Source organism: Pongo abelii, chromosome 11, assembly GCF_028885655.2.
Source record: "Pongo abelii isolate AG06213 chromosome 11, NHGRI_mPonAbe1-v2.0_pri, whole genome shotgun sequence".
Taxonomy (NCBI): Eukaryota; Metazoa; Chordata; class Mammalia; order Primates; family Hominidae; genus Pongo; species Pongo abelii.
The window spans coordinates 72,505,701-72,533,625 of record NC_071996.2 but is presented as its reverse complement, the minus strand read 5'-3'; the positions used below and the strand labels follow the sequence as shown (position 1 = coordinate 72,533,625).

The window sequence follows — 27,925 nt, the reverse complement described above, 5'->3', positions numbered from 1 at the left end:
AAAAGTCTTGTAAGGATATAACCTAGGTTAGGAAATCTGGTAGTAAAAATACATTATTTCTTATTTTTTATTATTTGTGTTTTCTAACTTTTAATAAAAATTTAGTGCTTTTGTTATAAAAAATTAACTTTATACACTGCAATAATACATATTAAGTATTTAATTCAAGATTACAGGCTAAATATCTGCTTTTGTCCCTCATTCTTTTTAAAAAAAAATTCCACTGAAATAAAAATGGAAAAAAAATGAAGAAATATTCCCACAGAATATAGAAAAAGGATGAAGTGGTAGGAGAGAATTTCACCAGCAAGTAGGAGATGTCAATAACATTTCTGAGACTGGAGGAGATAGAGACATGATGACAGAGAAAAGATATGTGATATCGGAAAGTTACAGAAAAGGAAGAATTGATCTATCCATTAGAATGTCAACTCTGGGCTCAGAATCAGCACATGAGGCAGAAGACAGGAACTATAAGTATGAAATGACTCTGAAAACAGAATAATTATTTGAAGGACTGTATATAGACTTCACTACATAGCACCCCAATTCCTTCCCCAACTCTGACTAAACAGAGCATCCAGGGGGCTTGGCATTTACCTCACAGAAAAAACGGATCATCCACAACAACAAAAACCAGCCTATTCTTATCCAAAGAAACTGAACAAGCAGCTTAGAGAAAACTGGGGCTTCTAATGTGAATGTTAGCATCTGGGCGCTCTGACCTAGAGCAGTAGGCCCTTCTCCCAACCCTAATCCAAATCTGACAGTCAACACACTTTACCCATGTACACAGACTAAAGACAATTACTAGAACCAAACCTCTTTACACCTCAGTAAAATAAACCCACAAGAGCTACCCACACCACCTCTCCAGGACAATCAGGAATCATCAGGCAAATGAGGAAAACTAGCAACATGAAAGACTAACATAAGTTTTTCAAGCAATTTAGAAAGATAATTTAGAGAAACAGATAAAGAAAAAAAAGAAACACCCTAAACTCATTCAGAAAGATTTTTAGAGAAAATTCTATACACATGGTAAGAACAAGATACTGAAGAGAGGAAATCTCTATGTATGTAAAACAAAAAGAACAAATGATATAAAAGATAAAACACATTAAAAAATTAAAAGATCAATCTAGGAGATCCAACATCCAATTATGAGTCCCAAAAGAGAATAAAATGTAAGAAGGAAAGTATTGCTGTATAACAAAATACCCTAATGCTCAGTGGCTTAAAAAGAATTATCTCAAACAGTTTCTGAGGGTCAGGCATCTGGGAGCAGCTTAGTGGTATGGTTCTGGCTAACGAGCTCTCCTGAAATTGCTGTCAAACCTGCAGTCATTTAAAGGCTTAACTGGCACCAGGTGCAGTGGCTCACACCTGTAATCCTGGACTTTGGGAGGCCGAGGCAGAAGGATTGCTTTGAGGCCAGACCAGCCTGAGCAATACAGAGAGACCTTGTCTCTTTAATTTAAAAAAAAATTTTTTTTAAGAAAAAAATAACAAAATTAAATAAAAGCTTAACTGGGACAGGAAGTTTCACAACCAAGCTCACTCACATGACTGTTGGGGCAAGAAGCCTCAGTTCCTCACTCACATGGGCCTCCACAGGGATACTCATGACATGGCAGCTGGCTTCCACCAGAATGAGTAATCCAAGAGAGAGAGAAAGTAACAAAGACAGAAGCCATCACGTCTTTCATTACCTAATATGAGAAACAATATACCTTCACTTCTGCCATATTCTATAGGTCATGCACATCAATGTAGATGACTATACAGGGCATCAGGACCAGGAGACAGGGATCATTCAGAACCATTTCGGAGGATGACTATACCAGTTATCAAAAAAAAAAAAAAAAAAAAAGGGAAAAAAATTCTCATAGTTTCAGAGATATGAATCTTCAGACTGAAAAGGCTCATTGAGCACTAAGGAGGATGGGAAAAGATCTCATAGATACAAATGATAAAACTTCAGACCTCTAAGGATCAGATAATCACAAATGTGTCACAGGAAAGGAAAAAAATGCTCACCTACAAAGGTGTAAAAATTAGATTACCACCAGACTTTTTATCAAATGAATGGTAAAAGACAAAGGGGCAATGCCTTCAGTTGTAAAGTTGTGACAGAAAATGTCTATCAACCTGGAATTCTATATATCCATCTAAATGAAAAATCAAGTGTGAGAGTAGACTAAAGTCCCTTCCAGAAATAAAGAATCAGACGGTTTAGCTACCAAACATGCATTATTAAGATCTGACCCAGGCATGGCAGTGCATGCCTATAGTCCCAGATACTAGGTAGGCTGAGGTGGGAGGACTGCTTGAGCTCAGGAGTTCAAATCCAGCCTGGGTAACATAGCAATACCTTGTCTCTTAAAAGAGAAAAAAAAAAAAAAAAAAAAGAATATACTTGAATTGGCACCCCAATAAAATAAGATTTTAAAAAAAGATGACATTAATATGCAAGAATCTCGATTATCAATCCCAAAAGGGGAAAATCCTAAGGTAATAGCTGTATGGCATGCCTGGAGAACAAATGAACCAGAATGGAAAAGAACTGGTCCATTGGAAAAGAATTCCATGCAAAAGACTACTGTATGATTGAGTAGGTAGAATAATAGAGATATCATAAAGGCACATTGTTTCTTGCTACAATAAAATTTTTTAAATAAAATTTTAAAAAGACAGTTGGGGAACTTCAGGGAAAACACAAGGTAACGTAACAAAGTCATGGTCCATATAGAAACAAATAAAAGGTGGTATGGGTTTAGCAATCAAGGGACTGGAAGAAAAGAGGCTATGTACTAAAGATAGTCTCTTTGAAGGGGTCCAGGAGTTGGGCCACCAGACTCAAAAATAGTCGATGTAGAACCATTATGTAGCACATTATCTAGCCTTGTACTCAACAGCATTCAAAAAGTCATAGTAATACAAACTCTTCATTGTTTTCATGTCTTCATATGGAAGACATTAATGTGACTGCAAAACAAAATGTCAGCAACTTTGACAATTTAAAAGTTTAAAAGTATCTGAAAAAAGGCAGGAGGTAAAAGAGGAAAGGAAGGATGGGGTGCTTATTAGTTCATTTTATATGAAGTGGTATCAAGATACTGACTACTACAATAGAACGATACGTAAATATTGTAATTATATTAAACATACAAAAAACCAAAAATATAATTATCAATTTTTGGAAAGAAGAGAGAAAGGGAAAGTAGTGTCAATAAACTAAACCCTCTTCTTTCATATGATAAAGTCAACTGATGCTAAATAAATTCCATAAACAGAATTTCAGTACAGGTTAAGTATCCCTTATCTGAAATGCTTGGGCCCATTAATGTTTCAGATTTCAGATTTTTTCAGATTTCAGAATATTTACATAGATATACAGAGATATCTTGGGGCTGGAATCCAAGTCTAAACACAAAATTCATTTATGTTTCATATATACTTTATGCATACAGGCTACGGTGATTTTACACAACCTTTTTTTTTTTTTTTTGCTCTTGTCACCCAGGCTGCAGTGCAATGGCATGATCTTGGCTCACTGAAACCTGTCTCCTGGTTCAAGCAATTCTCCTGCCTCAGCCTCCTGAGTAGCTGGGATTACAGGTGTGCACCACCACACCCAGCTAATTTTTTTGTATTTTTAGTAGAGATGGGTTTCACCATGTTGGTCAGGCTGGTCTCAAAATCCTGACCTCAAGTGATCCACTCACCTCAGCCTCCCAAACTGCTGGGATTACAGATGTGAGCCACCACACCCAGCCTTATGCAACATTTTAAATAATTCTGTAAATGAAATATAGTTTTGACTGCAACCCATCACAAGAGGTCAAGTGTGAAACTTTCCACCTGTGGCATCATCCCACAACTATATGCCAACCAACTGGAAAACCTAAAAGAAATGGATAAATTGGCCTTTGGTCTTTCAGACCTGTAACAATGGCCTCTTGGGGGTTTTCAGCCTTCAGCCTCAGACCGGGTACTGTACTTTCCAGCTTCTCTGGTTTTGAGGGTTTTAGACTTGGAATGAACCACAGTACTAGCTTTTCTCATCCCCCTGCTTGCAGATGGCCGATCATGGGATGTCATCTTTGTAATTACATAAGCCAATTCTCCCTAGTAAACTCCCTTTCATATATACATATCCTACCATTTCTGTCCCTCTGGAAAAACCTAATAGAGATTTTGAACTTCATAGCTCTCTAGTAACAGACCCAAATGAAAAGGAAATCAACAAATTGCCAGAAAAGGAATTCAAAAGACAAATCTTAAGTCAAAAACTTTCCACCCGTGGCATGATGCCACAAGTGGAAAGTCAATGCTCAGAAAGTTTTGGATTTTGGCACATTTTAGATTTCAGATTTTCCGATTTTCAGATTAGGGGTGCTCAATCTGTATTCTTTCTGTCAAAGTTATATCCTGAACATTAACTACACTGGATGGTTTAGAACCCCTTAGGCTAAATCTGAACTGATCTCTATACATTTCTTCAGGAAGTTGGTTATGTGTTTAGGTAAACAAAAATGCATGAAAATGTACATGCATGCTTGAATGCATATATGTGTGTATTTTAACTAAATGCATGACTTTATTTTCTTTCCACAATTTTTTCTAAAAATTAAAGAAAAAAATTGCTGGAATGGAAGAAATAGTCAGGGAAGGGAATATCCTGGTTAACTAAAGACTGACATTGAGATTTAATCTATTTCTCCAATGTGTGTAAAAGGCTACTATCATACAGAAACATGGTATCCTCTCTCACTGTATAAATTCTAATGCTAATCTTAATGGAAATGAGAAGTTCACCTGATTTTAAGAAATAATGAAGGTATACCAGAAAGAGGCACTAGAAGCATCTGAAACTATTTTAAGGATTTTAAGATAATTTCACAGAAAAAGATCAAGATAAGTAAATGTATATTGATGGATCTCACAAATCTAAAGACCGTTTAACAGAAGAGAACAAAAGGAGCATACAATATTGCTACCATCAGGAAGAACTTCCTAACAATTACAGCTACTAACAACAGAATATAATAAAAGTCTATAATAAAAGTCTGATCTTCCATCACTATATTATTTAAAGACCAAATAAACACTAGAAATCATAAGTCTGTAATGTTTTAAATTAGTAAAAGATTGGAATACATCATCCCTAAAGTAACAAGTATAATTATGAGAGTTCTAAACTAATAATTTTGACTTACCAACATCCATTGCAGTTTCCATAAAGCTTTTCTGTCGTGAAGCAAACTCCGCAAGCAATTTCTGCTGCCTCTCTCTAGCCTTCTGTCGCCTAGATTAAACAGAAATAAAGTTGTAAGTATCAGATGTGCTTAAGACCTAGCTACTATGTTTCAGGAGTATATAACGTATAAAAAGCCCCTGGCACACAGGTGAGAACAATCTATTTTCTGTATTATGTATTAAATTTCTTCTAATACTTGATTGCCCTTAAAAGGATTCTACTAATTTTAAAAGGTTACAAACTCACTGGTTTAATAGATAAAAATAAAAGTCAAGATGTACTTTAAAATGTAAAATAATAATTAAGGTAGATAGAATATTTGGATTTCCAATAACACAAGTTCCTAAGTATACGTCAGAAGGTAGCAAGAGCAAGAACATCTTTTTTTAGCAAGAGACTAACAATTTAACCCCAGGCACAAATAACAGTAAACTGATTGCTAGAAGAAGCTATGATGTTTAGATATAAACAAAGTCTAAAAGATAAGAATAGTCATATTTACTGTTACCCTAAGAATAGGCCTCTCCTAACAAAGAATGAACAGAAGCCAGTAAGTTTCCCCGTTTCTACTAGGACATACTTCAGGTTTGGTTTATTTTGTATAAAGTAAAAGAATGTGAAGAAGTCTCAAACACAACATAAGAATAAAACTGTATTACAAAGCCCTAAATATTCCCTTGGGTTAATTCACTATATTATATTTATTATGTATGCCTTGTCTACTTCCAAAGAATATTTTTTTCTTTTTGTAGCTTAACGTCTTACTAATTTTTTTTTATTATACTTTAAGTTCTAGGGTACATGTGCACAACGTACAGGTTTCTTACATATGTATACATGTGCCATGTTGGTGTGCTGCACCCATTAACTTGTCATTTACATTAGGTATATCTCCTAATGTTTCCCCTCCCCCCTCCCCCGACCCCATGACAGGCCCTGGTGTGTGATGTTCCCCTTCCTGTGTCCAAGTGGTCTCATTGTTCAATTCCCACCTATGAGTGAGAACATGCAGTGTTTGGTTTTTTGTCTTTGTGACAGTTTGGTCAGAATGATGGTTTCCAGCTTCATCCATGACCCTACAAAGGACATGAACTCATCCTTTTTTATGGCTGCATAGGATTCCATGGTGTATATGTGCCACATTTTCTTAATCCAGTCTATCATTGATGGACATCCAAAGAATATTTTAATTGCAACTGGTTGCCAAAAAAAATCCACCAATACAGTGTTACCATAACATAAGAATAGGAAAATAAGTCAACTAATAAAGAAAGAAGACAGGTTTCTTCAGATTATGTGATGCTAACAATACTAGTAAGCATAAAGTTTCACTCCCAGTAAGGAAAAGTTAAATTAATAATTTAAACAAGAAGTGAAGGAGAGGAAGAAGAAAAAATGAAAGGTTAGAAAAGGTAAATTATATGTTACTTCACGGAAGAGATAAATTTTTACTTGAACAAAACTCGAAGAGGAACTGATGTCCTTTGTGTCATACCCATAATACAGAAGACATGAGAACATAATGGGCAGAGTATACTACAGCAGTTTCTTCAATGACCATTTATTATATCTATACAGTATAGAAGTCAAAGCATTATGTTAAACTGAAAGTCTGTGCAACCATTGTTATGGGAAACCTAAAAGTATTTTTCTATTAATCTGATATGATTCAAGGATATAACATATAAAATTCAGAAGAATGAAACACAGTAATTTTTAAATTATCCACACATTTGCTCCCATGAAATTAGTGGGGATAATCAGGAGCAACTACAAAGTCAAGTTCTGCGGTCCACTTTACCATGAGAAGTTACATATTTTTGCCAATAATATTCAAAAAATTGTTAACACTCCTTTTCTAACATTTACAGATAATTTAGGATCCACATAAAAAACTTGCCTTATTATTTTATAACAACAATTCTTTTATACTGTTTTTGAGCCAAAATATTATTATCCAGGTTGATCACTCAACTTATTCATCAAAGTTAACTCTCAATGATGTTGGCCTTTTCAAAAAATTAAATCTACCCGTCCCCTCTCTTCCCTTTCTGAACATGTCCTAGCACAGAGTGTCAGGACTCGACAACCTGGCACAGGAGGGCATTTGTATGGTAAAAGATTAGAAGAAAGCAGTTATATATAAGGGAGTTGATTTTTTTTAAAGTTATATATATATATAACATTTTAGTTAAATACATGTAATTTTTTAACTAAAAAAGTTAAATATATCTATCCAGATAGATACATACACAGAGAGAGAGAGAGTTATAGGTGTCAGGTATCTCACTGTGGAAGTAGAGAGTTACAGAGTTACAAATATGGAAAGAGAGAAAACAAGAATGACTCCTAGAGGGATGGATTGGAAGTGAAAGTATCAGAGTGAACTCACAGTTTTCAGTACATAAAGGCAGACATAAAACTAAATATAAATTTCTCCCTTCCTCTCTCACACTGCCTTCCAACACAAACACAGACAAACAAAGAAACATACACACAATTTTCCCCAGCTCTGTCCTAAGAGGGTCTGAGACAGCTATACTTCATTAGAATAAACACATGGACTGGGGTCTCTAAATACCATTCTCTCCAAAAAGCAACCAGGACTCCTTGGAGAAATGGCTGACTCCAAGTACAGGATAAGCCTGCAACATCTTTTTTTTTTTTTTTTTTTTTTTTTTGAGATGGAGTCTCACTCTATCGCCCAAGCTGGAGTGCAGTGGCACGATCTAAGGTCACTGCAACCTCTGCCTCCAAGGTTCAAGCAATTCTCATGCTTCAGGCTCCTGAGTAGCTGGGATTACAGGCACGCGCCACCATGCCCGACTAATTTTTGTATTTTTAGTAGAGACGAGGTTTCTCCACATTGGCCAGGCTGATCTCGAACTCCTGACCTCAAGTGATCTGCCCGCCTCAGCCTCCCAAAGTGCTGGGATTACAGGTGTTAGCCACGACACCTGGCCAAGCCTGGAACATCTTATTGCCCCAGAAAATAGGAATATGCTCAAAGAATGATGGGGATAGATCAAAAGGACCCGGAAACCAGCTTGACATGACTCCTAGTGGCCAAATCTGTAATAATTTGAGCACCAAAATTAATAACAAGCATATGAGATTATAACCCATAAAATAAAATAAAATAGGAACCCATGAGTCCACACTGATAAAAATAAATGAATATAAAGTTGATAAGAATGGGGATATTACAATATCTCAAAGTATCTCTCCACAAATTATGTATTAATTGTAAACTGGGGTGGGAAAGGTAATTTGACTGTGAAGAAGTCTGGCAGACATGATCAAAGTTAATCACCAGTGATGAAACAAATTGAAATCATATAACACCTTATGGGATACAATGAAAAGAAAACAGCAACACTTCATTGACATTCCTGCCAAAGTTGTATAAACTGAGTCAAAACATAAAGGGAAAACAGAAAATCCCAAATTAAGGGATATTCTACAATGTTACTACTGCTTCATAATCTTTAAAAGTGCCAAGGTTATGAAAATAAAAACTTCCATATTGAAGGAGAACAAAGAGGCATGACAATGAAATGCAAGGAGTGATTATGAACTGGATCTTTCTGCTATAAGAAATATTACTGGCTGTGTGCAGTGCCTCACGCCTGTAATCCCAGCACTTTGGGATGCCGAGACGGGTGGATCACAAGGTCAGGAGTTCAAGACCAGCCTGGCCAACATGGTGAAACCCTGTCTCTACCAAAAATACAAAAATTAGCCGGGCGTGGTGGCAAGCACCTATAATCCCAGCTACTGGGAGGCTGAGGCAGAGAATTGTTTGAACCTAGGAGGCAGAGGTTGCAGTGAGCCAAGATCGTGCCACTGCTCTCCAGCCTGGGTGACAGAGTGAGACTCTGTCTCAAAAACGAATTAAAAAAAAAAAGAAAGTAACAAAAGAAATATTATTGGGGGCCAGGAGCAGCGGCTCATGCCTGTAATCACACCACTTTGTGGGGCTGAGGCGGGGGCATCACTTGAGCCCAGGAGTTTGAGACCAGCCTGGGCAACATAGCAAGAATTCATCTCTACAAATAATTTTTAAAAATTAGCCAGGCATGGTGGCACACACCTGTAGTCCCAGCTGTTCAGGAGGCTGAGGTGGGAGAATCACTTGAGCCTAGGAGGTCAAGGCTGCAGTGAGCGCAGTGAGCTGTGATCATACCACTACACTCCAGCCTGAGTGACAGAGCAAGACCCTGTCTCAAAGAAAAGAAAAGAAATGAATAGAGAAGGGAAGAGAAGAGAAGAGAAGACAAACCAAACATTATTGGGACCACTATCAAAACTTGGGATCTAAAGATTTAATCATACTCAAATACCATTATCAATCTGCTAATTCTGATAGTTGAGGGTACAAAGAACTTCCTGAACCATTTATGTAAGTTTAAGATTACTTCAAAATAAAAAGCTTTTTAAAATTAAATCCATCCTCAAAGGACAAATATTTGCCACAATGGAAGAAATGGAAGCAAAGAAAAATGTGCTCTAGATGCTCAAAGCACTCTAAGTGACCTCCAAAAATGCTATGAGCAACAACAGCATTAACAGACTACATTTTTGGTCTTCTGAATCGCTACTTTGTAAATCTGTAAGTTTTGCCATACTTCTTTCATTAATGCCACTCACTCTACAGCTCACCTTTAAACATGTACACTTACAATTAGAATACATATGTCCATAGAGTGTACTTTTTAAAAATCTATTAAACATAAGAAAACCTCAATTGTAACTGCTTGACACTAATACTAAAATGCACTTCTATAGCAAGTTTCTATACTAACCAGAAATGGGATGTCATTGTTGTGAATGTTTCCTTAATCGAGATTATTACTTTCCTAAATGGGCATAAATGTAAATAAACACCATTAACAAGAACATATACAAGTTCTGGCAGATTCAGGACAACTCAAAAATTTTCCATTAACTCCTGAGGTAAAGACATTGAAGCTGCATTTTATTACAACCATCTAACGTTTTCTGCTTGCATCTCGTTTTCTATTAAGTTAATCTATTATGAAAGTGATGCTGAGTTTGTCTAACAGTGAAGTACTTGGAAATGGATCCTCATTAAGTGTTTATGAACGGTTCTGCCTTTATTATGAAAATCCAAAACGAAACCAGAGGAAAGACAAATGGGAGAAGCACGGTGAGATCCAAATAGAGTCATCTTAATCCTTAGCTGTCTGCTACAAAATTAGTTTCAAGTCCTTGTCAATACCATCATTGTTCAAAGAAAACAAAACCTATCACAAAGAAAGCCTTTAAAATTTTTAGAATATCATTTATTACAATAGCATCAGGGCCTTTGTAAAAGCAGCATCTAAACTATGTCCTCCAGTATCACATTATTCGTAATAATTACAAAATTCCCTTAATCAAGAAAAACAGATTTTGATTCACTGTTTATCTTCTTTCAAAATAAAAGGATATACTATTATATAACAGAAAGAAGGATCTGACCACTAAGAGAGACCACTAATTAACAAAAATAACAATCTTACCTCATTTTCAACCTTCTAATTTTGTCAGTAGATTTATTACATTCTAGGCTCTTACTAATACAAACTTAATGAATAGTCATCTGAATTATATGTTACTGAATGTCCTTTCTCCCACGGAAACAAATTTTTTGTTAGTTCTTTATAACTCCTATTTAGGAATTCTCCTAAATTCTTAATCTACCATAGGCTTTTGCATATATTAATATAAATTTTTTATAACAAACTTTTTTTTTTTGAGATTGTCTCATTCTGTCGCCAGGCTGGAGTGCAGTGGTGCGATCTCAGCTCACTGCAACCTCTGCCTCCCAGGTTCAAGCAATTCTCCTGCCTCAGCCTCCCTAGTAGCTGGGACTACAGACACACGCCACCACGCCCAGCTAATTTTTATATTTTTAGTAGAGACGAGGTTTCACCATGTTGGCCAGGATGGTCTTGATCTCCTGACCTCGTGATCCACTCACCTCGGCCTCCCAACAAACTTTTAATTACATCAGAGATGTAGTATAACTATATATGAGACTAAAACTGCTCCTTATACAGGTACCAAAGGATGACCTCCTAACTAACAAATCAAATAGGATGGCCAATCTTATTGAACTCCTGTAGCACTTAACAATTTTGATAAGTTTCTTGTTTTCTGAACTTCCTCTTGTGACTTCTCTAATGCCACTCACCCCAGTTTTTCTCTTACTCTGCTCAGCCATCCCTTTATCAGTCACCTTTGTAGGTACCCCTTCCTCAGTCATTTCCTTTAATGTTTTTCCCTAGAGTTCTATATTCAGTCTTCTCATTTTCTTACTGTAAACCTTCTCCCACATACAAGGATTTACTACTACCTAGGTGCTCAAATCTGTAGCTCTAAGAATTCTCCCTTAAGTTTTAAACCCTATATCTGACTGGACATCTTCATCTGGGTGTCCCTCTTAAACTTAGTAGTGTCCAGAACTGAACAGATCAGTTTTACTACTGAGCCTGAGACCCCCTCCTATACTCCATTATCTTGGTAAAAGGAACATTATCCAAGTCAGAAATCAGGGCACCATTCAAGACATCTCCCTCATTTCTCACATCAAGCTGATGACCGAGTCTAACAACTTGTACCTGCTAAATATCTCATATACATCTCTTCCTCTCTTTATTATCATCACTGTCTTAGTTCAGACCCTTACCACACCTGCCCCACTAGATGACTAAGTAGCTTGCTCTCCCAATTTCCAGTCTTAACCCACTCTAATCCACCCTCATGTAATTACCCTATATATTATTCCTCACTTAAAATCCTTCCACAGTTTCCCTGTAACCGTTTATACCCTGTGCCAGTTAACGATATATGGTTACCTTCTTAGCCTTATGTCCTACTACTCCCATTAACACCCTGTGTACCTAAGATAGTATCTGTTACACTATGTTAACACTACTAACAAACTATCTGTTTACCAGTCTGTCTCTCCATTATAGTATCAATTCCTCGAGGTCAGGAAGTCCAACACCGGACACAGATATGTCTAGAAAACTGCTTGACTGAGACCCAATGAATGAGAAACGGATCAATCGAGTAAGATCCATCTTAGGCTTGCTTCCACTGATCATTTAACCCATAACTGCCTATATTCAATTTTAAAAGTAACTAAGAAGATGAAATTATCCAGAAAATACCTCTAAAGTACACTTCAAACTGCTAAATAATGTATTAGTCATACTGCTCACAATAGTAGTCCAGATAACTCTGTTGACAATGATTTTTACCTATATATAAAATAGATTCAGATGATAAAGGTCCTAGGTTCTTAAATTAAGATAATATTGACGTGATCCCTTTGGACCCTCCCTAAGGGGAAACGTGTACCCTTCCCCTATAATTGTTGCTTTTGTAGACAAATTTGTCTTAAATAATAAAGAAATTAAAACAATGAATATTATTTATAACCTCAGAGAAGTGAGCAATGACTATCTTGAATTTGATCTGAAATCTTTTTTTTTTTAAATGTCCTGGGTCTTTCAGCCTATGTACACTCATTAGAAGGCATGCTCTTTTTTTTTTTTTTCTTTAATAAACACTGAACCTTTTCCAAGAGTTTGACAATTATGCTGAGTTTCAATCTCTCGAGATTCACCTTGTCATGTTTATGACAGCAGGGTCACCAATGTTGACAAGGCTCTTGGGAAACAATTCGTGACAATGCACAGTAACACAACTCTTCTGGCAAACAATGTACCACTAAAAAAAAGAACCAAACCATGCTCATAGTCCTTGACCCACAAACCCCACATAACATAGTATATATCTTGAGATAAAAAAAAAAATCCCATTCTTTTTTTTCAAGAAAGTCAAAAGATGAAAAAAAAGTTTATAAATATAATTTAACAACAAATTATAAGCAACCTAAAGATCCAAAAGCTAGAAGCATAAGTTAGTCAGAATGTGTTTTAAAACATCACTTTTTAAAAATCAGCAATCATATATTAATAAAGATTAGAAAAGACCAAAAGAAACTAAAGCAGTTGGATTTTTATTTTGAGAAATATTTTAAATATTTTTAATATTCTCATTTAAAGCTGAACAGTTCAACTTTAAGAGTAAGAGAATTATTAGATCCCTACAGCAATAAAAGCAGTAGCAATTTTTCCAAAGAGACTTACAGGTTTAAGGTAGTAATTTTACATTGGGGTCAGAAAGTCTCACCTGTCCATCAAGAAACTCAATACATCACATGTACAAGCACTGACTATGCTCCATTCCATTTATGTTACAAACTAATCAGCTATGACTGTTCCTGTTAAACATCCAGGTGATTATCCTCAAATGACCAAAAGGAAGAAAATATCAAATTTTCAACTATACACACGTTTAAAACATTAAAAATAAAAATTACCTTTCTTCTTTGTCCAATGTTTTCTTCTCTGCTGCAGTGACTTTTTTAGGTGGTACAGGAGGGGTCACTTTTCTACATATCTCTTCAATGATGCGTTTGTTCATTCTACTTTGCGATGCAGCTTTTAGTAAAATTCTTTCCACGGCAGTTATACCATCTCCATGACTGTATTTAGGAATTTCTGGTTGGATTAAAATTTCTATGTCATCAAGCCAAGGGGGATAGTAGGAGTTTTGTTTTCCTGAGAGTTTGTGGTGAAGTTTAATTAGCAAAGACAATATGCTTTCTTTAATTTCCAAAATGGCTGTAGTTAACTGTGGAGCTGAACCAGGAGCAGACCATTTACTTGAAGTTTTGGGACGAACCACCTGATTTGCTTCACTGCTACTGCGATTGATGATTTCCTGAAATTTCTTTCTACGTTCTGCTACTAAACTGAAAACTTGAGCTGTACCAGAATTCTACCATTAAAAAAGAGAAACAAAGAAAAATCAACAGAAGTTATTTAGCATCGTTTTAAAAATATATTAGTACTATATTTTCCAAAGGGAATGCTCAGTTTCATACAGAGATTTATTCAATAGATTTGCTCTTTAAATAAATTTGTCCCTTGACCTCTCTCTCAAATATATTTAATCCCACTCAATCTACAAACAGTAATAAGGAGGAGATCATCAGCGGTAACACCTCCTTTTCAACCTTCTGAAAACAGACAAAGCTTAAGTAGTATCTACAGCCATATTAAAGAGAATCATAAACTAAATTATTCATTAGTTTAAAGAAGGAAAAGCTGTTCTGGTCAACATTCATGAAGAATAGGGTACTCTTTCGTAACTTCTGGAAGACTGCTACAGTTTCCAGTTAAGAAAATTATAAATTAGTTTTTTAAAAAAATTTTCTAAGCTAATAAATCTGAACTAGTAATTAATTTCACTTTTAAGGAACTTTAAAGTTTGAAAATTCTAACATAAATGCTTAAAGTTACTAAATTGAAATAGAAGGATGAAAAATCAAACTTTCATATTTTAATATGAAATTTAATTTGTTTTATTAAATTTTAATATGAAATTAAAACTGTGATTTGTGATTTGTTTTTGATTTGTTTTTGGTTTGTGGGTCAAGGACTATGATTTGTTTTTTTGAAGAGTTTTTTTTTTTTTAACTAAGTATTTTCCTCAATAATTTATCTCCTAAAAAGCTTTTTTGCTAAAGCAATCAAACTGCACCAGGGTTCTCAGAAAACATCGCTTAATTAAGATATGAGTCAGTTTAATGAATTTATCTTTTAAAAGCGAGCATAGAAAGGATGCTCTAATATCAGTTGAGCTTTTGTGAGTTAAATGACAGTATACACTATTTTTTAACATCCAAGCTGTTTTTTAAAGTACTCTCTACTAGCATTAGAGGCAAAAGCCTCTTACAGAGTTTCCAGTTTTTGCTTACAGCGAAAACACGTTGTCAAAGACCAAGAAAGCTCCTACAAATAGACTCTACTATAAGAAATGTCTGATTCAATGTTCTCTACTCACACAAATCTAGGTTGTGGAGACTAAAACTGCTTAAGTTTAGTTACTTATAATGTCATTTCAAGATTTTTCACTACTGCTTTTTTAAAATTAACTTACATGCAATGAGAGCGCTGATTTTCAGGATGAGTCCAAAGCCATAATATATAGAATTTAAGACTTTATAGGCTTATTTTATGAAAGTTAATTGCCATAGAAGCAAAAAAAAAGTTATTTGCAAATGAGCATGCTGCTAGCAATTAAATTTATTTTAATTTAGAAAATATCCAAGTCATTTTTAAGATGTTAGTAATACAGTGGCAATGATGAATGTAGAGACTCAAATATGCTACCTATAATTGGTCCAAAATACTTCAAACACTAATAAGAAAAATACACTATTAAATACTCAGTATTATTTTTAAGCTCAATAATATAAATTTTCTTTAATATTAAGCTTAAATCATTTTGTCAAAAAAAAACACACATAAATCCAAGAAACTTTCTTTTAAATTTAACCATATTAATTAAACACCCATACACGCACAAATACTTCAAAGCGGTTTTTCCCCATTTCCAGTTAAAGCCATGTTGCTAGTTAATGAAAATATCATACACATCTACCTCTCTTTGAAGAACTTTAGGCCGTCGTGAACTCTGGCAGATTAAGGGAAAAAGACTGGTAAGGTAGAAGTTACATAGATATATCAGAGGAAATAAAAGACAATTTAAAGTTATCTACAACCACATTTTTTTTTCTTTTGGGTATTATAGGAACAGTATATCCCAACATAAGATACATAACATAAAGCTTTTCCTTATTTTCTTTCTTATGTTTACACTTACTTGTAAAGAACCCAAGTTATCAGAGCTAGTACTTGCAGGTGAGTCTCTCTTTACTTCAGGAGCAGTCTCTGGAACTCTTACTCTAACATAGTTTATAAAGTGTCGCATGTTTGACACTAAGTTACTGCCAGGAAACCAACTGTCATGACAACGTTCTGGTCCACCCACTGATGCCTAAAATAAAAAAAAAAAATGAATATCAAGTCTTGCCACATCAGGTCCAAGGTACAATGGAGACGTGACAAGCCCCCAAAAATCGTCCACTGCCTATCATAATCCTGAATCCCTTATTGTCTCATCCACAAATTATAAAGTGAATAAATTTAAATAATAAAACCAAAAACTCAAACAAAGGTATGTCCAATGGAATCAGCTAAATTCCTGATTTAAAATACATTTTTAAATACATTTTTCCATCTAGAATACTGAACATTACAGAATATTCATCCTCACTCATTAGTATTACAAATAATGCTAATTTGGACGAATTGGGAGGAAAGTGAAAAATCAACCAAAGGTATCACTAATCATAGTGGAATCTTTATAACCTTTTAACATCTATGAAAGAACATATGTTGATTCAACCTGGACTACAAAGAACTACAAAGTGGTTTCTTTAACTTGTTTTTGCTATTATTATGCCGTGTTATATTTTGTCATTTAGGAGGGAAGAGATGAGGAGAATCTTACACATTAGTAAAACTAATTTGTAGTAACAATTGCTTTTATGGACACAATCCTTCTAAAGTCCTGAAACAAATTAACAACTTTTACTCTTAAGTACTTTAAACATTCTCCCATATAACAATATTCATGCCATTACCTTCAAACCTTTACAGGAAGAATTTGCTACTCAAAAATAATCCCTAATCAAATTATTAGAATTTTTGGAGCTAAGTCCTAACTTCAGTTTTACTGGTTATTTATTGATTACTGGTAATTGTTTGCCAATAATCAATTTTCTTAGCATAACACCAAAAATGCATTAAACACTTTTCTTAATTTTTGTGATAGGAACTACAAATTTCAAATTCAATAATTCCATAATAGAATTTAACGTATCAATGAAGGCCCTAAAAAACTGTATGTATTTGAAGATCCCAAAGGGCCTTTTCTAGTGGTTCTTTAAAAGATCTTATGAGTCTGATGAAAACATAAATACACCTCAAGATGAATCCATAAATACATTTTCCTAAGGTATGTCATAACTAGGAAACGTATAACATGCCTGGTTTGGCAACAATTGGTTGGAGCCAGATAGGGGCTGCCTATCTAAAAATTTTAAATTATAAAAAACTACTTACCTCTTCATCTGATTCTTCTTCAGCAGAATTTTCGAGTCCTAATTCAATCAGATATAAAACCATGCAGAGTACATGTTCTGACAGATTTTGATGATCCATCAAAATCTTTAAAAAGGGAAGAAAATGCCTCATAATTACTTTTTTCCACAAAATGTATTTCATTTAGAGATCCAAAAATATTTTACTGTTATAGACGAAAAGTACTTTAATATCTAGAAATACCAGTTCACAAATTTTCTAAAGCTACGTCAGAGAGTCCACTAAAAAAATTCATACGAATGTAAGTATTTAATAAAATAATTTAATAAGAATATTTTTACATCCTAATTTGCTGACACTCTTCTCTTGATGACAAGGCCATCAGATAAATAAGTTTACCAAATAGGATAATTCATGCAAATGTGTTTAGCACAGCACCTGGCATATAACTAGCAGCACAATAAATGTTTATGGTGCATTAATGTTCTTAAAAATACGTCTCTAAAATGAAAGCTCTGAGCCTCTGAGTATTTTGAGTAGCTACATTCATATGTATGTCAGTGTGTGATTTATATGGAGGAGAAAGGTAGAAGGAATGCAAGTAGTTAGTAAAAAGGCTTCTCCGAGGAAAATTTGATAAATCTGACCTATGGATTACTCAATACAAGCCTTATACATCTTACACAGGATTTCTGGGCTACCTACACCAATCACTCATTCAATAGGATATAACAGACCACTAACCAGAAGATACCTAAAATACCACAAGTAACAAAATGGCCTGGCAGCTATCATCTTGTCCTCATTATAAAAGTCATCTGGCCAAATGACGGAAAGGATGAAAGGAAGAAATTCTGTAGGCAGCAGCAGTTTTAATTGTGGGCGAGATAGCAGAGAGCAAAAAAGAGGACAGGATAAGCTGAGCCTCACAGAAGCTGCCCAGATGGCTGAGGGGACTTGGAAAGGAGGTCTTAATTGCTTAAGACCTAACCTACCACAACTAAAGAATAGAGAGACTTTCAAGTCACTGACTCTCTCATGTTTTTCTGACTATTCAGAGGGCTTCTATATTCATCTGTTGTGTGGCACAGTGGTGAAGAGCATAGGCATTCAAAACCTTTTAAAAAACAGATTTTTAAACAAATTTCTGTCTATTCCTAGTTGACTTTCAGCAACAGACTCTGGTCTTAGTTTTCTTATCACTAAAATTGGAATTATAGAGCCCCTCCTAGCCCTTTCACTTGTCCCATTCCCATCGAAAAAAAAAGAAAGAAAAATAAAACTGGAATTATAGCCCAGAATTGTTGTAAGGACTGCATGAGTTAATATCTGTCATTTGCTTTGTATAGTGTCTAGCAATGGGTGTTCAACAAATAGTGAGTGGGTGGTGCCAATGATGTGAGGAGCAGAGGCAGCAGCAAGAGGAGACTGAAGGCTGGGAGACCACAGAAGTCATCCTTTCTGATCCACTATGTTATGGAGAGAAAACCAAGGCTCAGCCACACAACCAGCTAACTAGCGTAAGCAACACTAGAACACAAACCTCAGACCCCCAGGCCACTGACTATCATTACTATACTATCTCCTCTTGATAAATAAAACTTTACCAGCTAAATTCAATTAAATTTTGACTTCAAAGCTTGTGGGATTACAGCTTTAACTGAGTAACTTAAGAGCTAAAGAGGAAAAAATCCCTCTATTAGGTACTTCAAAAAAAAAAAAGAAATAAAAATGATGTTTCCAGGGAGTTTTATTTTGATATTAAACATGTCAGAGGATAAAGGTGGTTTACTAAAATTGATTTTTAAAAAGCTGACTTGCCAACTCAATGTCAATGGAGAATTTTATTATTACTAGTAGTAAAATCAAGAAATCTATTTTAAAGTTGAGAAAAATTCATTTATAATAGTCTTGTAATAACTAAAACATTGTCTTTTTATTTTTCATAAAATACTATTTGTACATTTCGCATACAAAAAAATTGAAAAATATAACTTGAAAGAGCATAATAAATAATTTGCCATAAGGCTTCTCTAATTTTTCATGAATTACTTGTCACTTATTATTACTTATAACAGTACTTAGCTTCCCCATCTGAACTAGTTATTTAACCTCTAAAACTCAATTTCATATCTGAAAAAGGAGAATAATAACAGAACTTTCACTCATAAGGATTTGTGCTAGCTTAAACAAAATAATGTCTACAAGTATATATAAAGCATTTCAAACAAAATCTGGCACTAAGTAAACATTCAAAGACTGTCCATTATTTGTAAAACAAATACAAATATCTTTTCAGTACAAAAAGATATTCTACATTTTTTAATAAAGAAAAAGAGCATTTTAAATCAATTACTGAATAACTCTCTTGGAAGTTAATGAAAATAAACCACCCAAGGTGTTTTTTGAGGCACCTGTCCAAAATCGTAACAGGAAAACTTTAGAAACAAGTACACTGAAAAATCGGTCATGGGTAGGGTAGAAAGGAAGGGAAGTATAGAAATTTCAAAGTATTATTTCATTATAAGATTAAGAAAAAAACTAAAATTCCTACCTAACTAAATATTGGAAATTTGTATAACAAATATTCCATTTTTCTTTGAATTTCTTTTAATTTTTAATTTTTCAAATTCTAATTAGGAAGAAGAACAATAGGTTTTCTTTGTATCTACCTGCATAACATTTATCATGTCTATATAGTTATGTTATCTACATGAGTATAGTTATTTTCTTTTTTCTTTCACCTTTCTTCCCTCTCCCCCGAGATGGAGTCCTGCTCTGCTACCCAGGCTGGAGTGCAGTGGCACAATCTGGGCTCACTGCAACCTCCACCTCCCGGGTTCAAGCAATTCTCCTGCCTCGGCCTCCCGAGAAGCTGGGATTACAGGCGCCCACCACCACACCCACCTAATTTTTGTATTTTTAGTAGAGACGGGGTTTCACCATGTTGGCCAGGCTGGTCTCGAACTCCTGACCTCGTGATCTGCCCACCTCAGCCTCCCAAAGCGCTGGGATTACAGGCGTGAGCCACCGCGCCCAGCCTTCTTTCATCTTTCATGCAGATGAGATTATAAAAATCCCTATTATATACACACATACATACTATACAATATTATGTTTCACACAAGTTTTTGAGTACAAAATTAATGTTAGTCAAATAAATCTGCCTTATGTGAGAAGATCCCAAAATAAAACAAATTTTAGATAACAAGAAAGTAAAAGCATTATCTTGTGAGTTCCTAAAATGTTTATCAAAAACAATTTTTGATCTTGCCACATAGAAACCACACTCAAATCCTTCCACGTCACTTTCCTGATTAGAGGGAAAAAGCAAAAAGAATCCCCCAACCTAAGATTCACTGGCTCACATAACTGCCATTCTAGTTTTGTCATTTTAGTGGGTTCTGATGGTTGTTTGGTCCCTGTAGCTCATTCCACAACTCTTGTAGTTCCACGGTATTTCACTTACTGTTCTACAGAAGCCATAAATAAATATTTTTATCAGCAGCTAGATAAGATAGTTTCTCACAAAGAATGCTGTAGCTATTCTGTTATGTTCAACTTGGATTTCAAATATATGTGATTATAACATATCTTCATAATCTTAAATGTATAAATACACTTTGCTTTATAAGTGGTACTTTTATGTAAATATTATCCTTTAGGATTATTATTTGAAAATAAATTCTAAGCTTAGTCTTTCTATTCAAATTACTACTGTACCTTGTAAAGCAGAGTGAATAGCACAATGTGTAAAGTTTTACAGTGCAAAAGTCTCATAAGACCTTTATAGCTAGGATGGAGTGATGTCCTTTTCTTATACGGAGGCCAGGGATTTCCAGGAAATTTTCCACTCTGTTTTAAACTGTAAAAACAAAACAAAACTAGAATTAGATGATGGCCTCAAAATCAAACTGTGGTTTAAATGTAATTTATAGACACCAATTTCTGTCACAATATTTTATGCAGTGCTATTTTTAATCAAATTGCTTAAAATGCCAAAGAGGTATCTATTCTCTACACAATGAACATTACTATTTCTTTTCCTAATGGCTAAAAATGAGTAAAGAGAGCTAAGCTGAAAATTAAAAAATATATAAACTTTAAAGTGCTAACAAAGAGAAATGAACAGAAAGAATACACATGAAGTACTCAGCAAGGAAATTTCCAATTGTAACGATTAAGCAAAATAGACGACCTGAAAATTCTCCCACTACCAATGGTTGGAAAAGCTGGATAAAATATAAATGTAATCTTTTGAATGCGTATCTGAGCTCACACAAAAGTGGAATTCTCCAGTTACCAGAAAAAAAGAAGGAATTCATGACAAGCACTAACACTGTGCCAGTGGTTTTAAAGTCCTTGAGCAAACAGATCACAAGGTGTGTTGGGCTCACACAAGGCTCAGAGATAGAACTGAGATCCCACCTAAAGCTGAGACCCTTGACAAGCTTTACCCTCACTGAAAGAGTAATTCACAAGGAGAATGAATTAGCTTGTCTGTCTCTTCTGGGATGTAAGAACAAGTTCCCCAAGAAGATAATTATGAACTTGTATGCAAATACAGTAGTCCCCTCTTATCTTCAGGGAACATGTTCCAAAGCCCCCAGTAGATGCCTGAAAATATGGATAGTACCAAACTCTCTACATACTATGTTTTCCTACACATACATACCTATGATAAAGGTTAATTTATAAATTAGACAGAGTAAGAGATTAACAACAGTAAGTGATAATAGATTACAGCAATATACTGTAATAAAAGTTAGGTGAATATGTACATGCTTTCTCTCTCAAAATACCTTATGTATAGTAGTCCCCCTTATACCTAGTTTCACTTTCCACTATGTATAGTAGTCCCCCTTATACCTAGTTTCACTTTCCACAGTTTCAGTTACCCATGGTCAACCATGGTCAGAAAATATTAAATGAAAATCTCCAGAAATAATTCATATGTTTTCAATTGTATGCCATTCAGAGTACTGTTATAATTGTTCTATTTTATCTTTAGTTATTACTGTTAATCTCTCACTATCTCTAATTTATAAATTAAGCTTTATCATAGGTATGTATTGTAGGAGAAAAACATAGTATATATAAGGTTTGGATACCAGCCCTCATTTCAGGCATCCACTGTGGGTCTTGGAACATGTCCTGAGGATAAGAGGGGGACCATTGTACTATACTCACTCCTGTTATTCTTGTGATGATATGAGATGATAAAATGCCTATGTGATGAGATGAAGTGAAGTGAATGATGGTAAGCACTGTGACATGGTATTGGGCTACTAATGACCTTCTAACAACATGTCATCAGAAGGAGGAACATCTGCTTCAGGTGATCCTGAATCATCAGGCCATGACAATGTGATGGCTAGATGTCAGGAGCAGACAATGTCAATAACTAACAAGTGAGTAGTATATACAGCAAGGTACACTGGACTAAGGAACAATCCATATCCCAGGTGGGACAGAGCAGGACGGCACGAGAATTCATCATCCTGCTTACAATGGCATATAATTTAAAATTTATAAATTACTTATTTCTGGAATTTTCCATTTAATATTTTTGGACAGCCATTGGCTACAGTTAACTGAAAGTACAGAAAACTAAACCACAGATAAGAGGGGACAACTTTAATAGCAGCCTCATAACACAAAAGGCAAATTTTGAGGGAATTACACAGAGAAAACGACAAATCTACAACCACAGTAAAGGATATTAACATACTTATCTAAATGAGAGCCTGAAAAAAATCGGTAAACAGTTTTAAGATTTTTAACAACACAATTAAGCATGGGCAAAGGCAACATGCAACAATTAGAAAATACACATAATTTTAACAGCGCTTAGAATATTTATAAAAATTGACTAAATATGTATAATGCAAAGTAAATCTCAACAAATATCAAAAAAAAAGACACATGAACCACATTCACTTGTCACATAGCAAATAAAACTAGAAACCAACTTAAAAATATAACTCAAAACTCCAGACATGCAGACATTTTAAAGCACTATGCTCTTAGAAATTCAGAAGCCATTAAAAATCATAACAGAAAAATTTAAAACCTAAACTATATAGAAAAAGTTGTGGGCCACAACTAAAGCAGTACTTAGAAGGAAATACATAGCCTTAAAATCCATACATTTGTTAAAAAATTAACAACTAAGCATCCAAATTATAGTTAATAATAATGTATTTTATATTTCAAAATAGCTAGAAGAACTGTAATGTTCCCAACATAAAAAGAAGATAAATGTTTGAGGTGATGAATATCCCAATTTCCCTGATTTGATCATTACACATTGTATACATGTATGAAACTATCAGAGAAGTATCTTCAAGTACTGTATAAAAGGTAATGTTAAGGCTAAGATATATCAATTAAAAATATTTTTTAAATCTATAACAATAAAAATTAAAAGGGAGTAATTAAAAATGAAAACCAAATGCACTAAAACAACAGCAACAACCAAGTCTCCAAGAAAAGGAAAAAAGACAATCCAAACTAAATTGAAAGAAGATAATAATGGCCTGGCATAGTGGCTCACACCTGTAATCTCAGCACTTTGGGAGGCCAAGGCAAGCAGATCACTTTGAGCTCAGTAGTTCAAGACCAGCCTGGGCAACATGATGAAACCCTGTCTCTACAAAAAATACAAAAATTAGCCAAGCATGGTGATGCACCCCTGTAATCCCAGCTACTCAGGAGGCTGAGGTGGGAGGATCGCTTGAGCCCAGGAGTTAAAGGCTACAGTGAGCCAAGACTGCACCACTACACACCAGCCTGGAAGACAAAGTGAGACTGTCTCAAAAAAGGGAAAAAAAGGCCTGGCACGATGGCTCACACCTGTAATCCCAGCACTTTGGGAGACTGAGGTGGGCGGATCACGAGGTCAGAAGATCGAGACCATCCTGGCTAACATGGTGAAGGCCCGTCTCTACTAAAAAAAAAAAAAAATACAAAAAATTAGTTGGGTATGGTGGCGGGCGCCTGTAGTCCCAGCTACTCAAGAGGCTGAGGCAGGAGAATGGCATGAACCTGGGAGACGGAGCTTGCAGTGAGCAGAGATCCTGCCATTGCACTCCAGCCTGGGCAACACGGCGAGACTCCATCTCAAAAAAAAAAAAAAAAAAAGATAATAAGTAACAGAGGAAAAAAGAATAAGAATGAAATAGAAAATAGGGGTGGGAGGAGAGAGACAATCAAAAGTTGGTTCTTAGAAAACATAGTAAAACTGATAGTCATCTGATATGACACCTAATTCAAAATAAGAAATAGCAAACACAAATAAATAATAGGAATAAAAACACAGGGAAGATTTTTTAATCATTAAATATAAACTTAAAATAAAGATTTCTTAGAAAAATATAACTTAGCAATTTTTTTCAAGAAATAACCTAAGCAAGCCTAAAACCTTTAAAGAAAGTGAATGTGTAGTTTTAAGTTATCCACAAAAAAAGAAAAGAAGTATGAGGTCCAGGTTGTTGAACAGGCAAGGTCTATTTATTAAAACTCAAAGGAACACCATATGAATAAGAATTAAGTTGGACCACTACCTCACAGCATACATAAAAACTAACTCAAAATCGATCAGAGAATTTGATGTAAAAGCTTCAGCTTTAGTTTTATATTTTTAGGTATGAAACTCTTGGAGAAAAACATAGGTTTAGGTATTTGTGACCTTGATTTAGGCAACAGAAGGAAAATTAAATTAATTTAGGCAACAAACAGGAAAATTAAAGAAAAAAATTGGAATTCATCAAAATTTAAAACATTTGTGACCCAAAGAACACTTTCAAGTAAGTGAAAAAGACAATCCACAGAATGACAGAAAACATTTACAGACTGGGCACAATGGCTCATGCCTGTAATCCCAACACTTTGGGAAGCTGAGGCAGGCAGATCACTTAAGCTGCAGAGATCAAACCAGCCTGGGCAACACGTGTAGAGACCCCATCTCTACAAAAAATTCAAAAATTAGCCATGTGTGGCGGCGTATGCCTATAGTCCCAGCTACTCAGGAAGCCAATCAGGATCATATGAGCCTGGGGAGGCCCAAGGCTGCAGAGAACTGTGATCATGCCACCAGCCTGGGCAACAGAGTGACACTGTCTCAAAAAAAAAAAAAAAAAAAAAAAGAGAGAAAGAAAATATTTGCAAATCATATAACTGATAAGTCTAGTATTCAGAATATATAAAGAGGTCTTAAAACTCAGTAATAAAAAGTGCAATTAAAAAATGAGCAACAAAATTGGCAGCACCTGGAACCTTTATAAATGAAGGTGGGAAGGCAGGGGGCTAAAATAAGGAGGCTCGGATGAAAACTGCCTGTCCACCACTGAAACAGAATTTTGGCTACAGAACTCATCTCTGGGGAGGATAAAATAGCAAGTACAACTGAGGATATGAGGATGAGAGACTAAACTCATCATATGCGTATTTGACTCAGAGTCCCTAGGCCTTGTCTCCCAATCCGTTTACAGAATAATAGCAGCAATACCATTTCCTTCTGGGCAATATCTGAGGATACTTCCCTGAGGAATCTGACCAGGCCAAAAAGAAAGATCTAACACAAGTGCTTCTCAACAAACCTGCCTACCCAAATCACCCTGTATTAAAATTCAGAATCTAGAAGTTCCACCAATGCACTCAAGAGCTTTTAATAACAAGCAGTCAACACTGTCAGACATCTGGGAAATGCCTCTAACTTGAAAGCTAGAGACTGAACAATAGAAAATGCATCTTAGATGGATTAAAGACTTAAATGTCAGACCTAAAACCATAAAAACCCTGGAAGAAAACCTAGGCAATACCATTCAGGACACAGGCAAAGGACTTCATGTCTAAAACACCAAAAGCAATGGCAACAAAAGCCAAAATTGACAAATGGGATCTAATTAAACTAAAGAGTTTCTGCACTGCAAAAGAAACTACCATCAGAGTGAACAGGCAACCTACAGAATGGGAGAAAATTTTTGCAATCTACTCATCTGACAAACAGCTAATATCCAGAATCTACAAGGAACTTAAACAAATTTACAAGAAAAAATCAAACAACCCCATCAAAAAGTGGGTAAAGGATAAGAACAGACACTTCTCAAAAGAAGACATTTATGCAGCCAACAGACATGAAAAAATGCTCATCATCACTGGCCATCAGAGAAATGCAAATCAAAACCACAATGAGATACCATCTCACACCAGTTAGAATGGCAATCATTAAAAAGTCAGGAAACAACAGGTGCTGGAGAGGATATGGAGAAATAGGAACACTTTTACACTGACTAGTTCAACCATTGTGGAAGTCAGTGTGGTGATTCCTCAAGGATCTAGAACTAGAAATAACATTTGACCCAGCCATCCCATTACTGGGTATATACCCCAAGGGTTATAAATCATGCTGTTATAAAGACACATGCACACGTATGTTTATTGCAGCACCATTCACAATAGCAAAGACTTGGAACCAAACCAAATGTCCAACAACGAGGAGACTAGATTAAGAAAATGTGGCACATATACACCATGGAATACTATGCAGCCATAAAAAAGGATGAGTTCATGTCCTTTGTAGGGACATGGATGAAGCTGGAAACCATCATTCTGACCAAACTGTCGCAAGGACAGAAAACCAAACACCACATGTTCTCACTCATAGGTGGGAACTGAACAATGAAAACACTTGGACACAGGATGGGGAACATCACACACCGGGGCCTGTTGTGGGGTAGGGGGAGTGGGGAGGGATAGCATTAGGAGATATACCTAATGTAAATGACGAGTTAATGGGTGCAGCACACCAACATGGCACATGTATACATATGTAAGAAACCTGCACATTGTGCACATGTACCCTAGAACTTAAAGTATAATAATAATAATAATAATGATAAAAAGAAAATGCATCTTAGAGGAAACAGATACTATACAGAACGAAGAAAAAAAATCTTAAAAATAAGAAAACTATCATTAATATATCAGAGAAATAAGCTGTACCTATGATTATGAAGATGCTATAAAATTAACTTTGCATTTTAAAAAATTGGTTTCTGGGCCAGGCACAGTGGTTCACGCCTGTAATCCCAGCACTTTGGGAGGCCGAGGTGGGCGGATCACCTGAGGTCAGGAGTTCGAGACCAGACTGACCAACATGGAGAAACCCCGTCTCTACTAAAAATACAAAATTAGCTGGGCATGGTAGCACATGCCTGTAATCCCAGCTACTAGGGAGGCTGAGGCGGATGTATCTCTTGAATCCGGGAGGCAGAGGTTGCAGTGAGCCGAGATCACGCCATTGTACTCCAGCCTGGGCAACAAAAGTGACACTCCATCTCAAAAAAATAAAAATAAATAAAAAATAAAAAAATTGGTTTGTATATAATACTACAGTGACAACATACAAATGTAATTTTCAAAATGATCCCAACAGTCATGATGAAATATTTCAACTCTTCTATTTCATTTAGCATAAAAAAAGCAATTTTTAATTTTACTTCGTTTCTTTGTTTGCTTTAAGCAGTAGCCACTAAATATGTGGCACCTAGATTAATAAACTGTTCCAAAATAAAGGTTATATATTTGTTGAAGGCCCGAGTAATACATCATTTTGACTGCTCTTTTC

At 35.3% G+C, this 27,925-nt stretch overlaps 1 protein-coding gene across 3 annotated transcripts in view; it reads right to left on the bottom strand.

Annotated features, from left to right (window-relative positions):
- Positions 1–27,925, bottom strand: part of UBR3 (ubiquitin protein ligase E3 component n-recognin 3) — a 256,407-nt gene that overhangs the window by 116,698 nt on the left and 111,784 nt on the right. For all 3 annotated transcript variants that reach the window (XM_024243049.3, XM_024243051.3, XM_024243050.3), the window contains exons 20-24: positions 21,019–21,160; positions 17,317–17,421; positions 16,013–16,186; positions 13,662–14,122; positions 5,223–5,311 (exon numbers count right to left, since the gene is read on the bottom strand). In XM_024243049.3, coding sequence (XP_024098817.3) covers positions 5,223–5,311; positions 13,662–14,122; positions 16,013–16,186; positions 17,317–17,421; positions 21,019–21,160 — 971 coding nt within the window. The remainder of the gene's footprint in view (positions 1–5,222; positions 5,312–13,661; positions 14,123–16,012; positions 16,187–17,316; positions 17,422–21,018; positions 21,161–27,925) is intronic.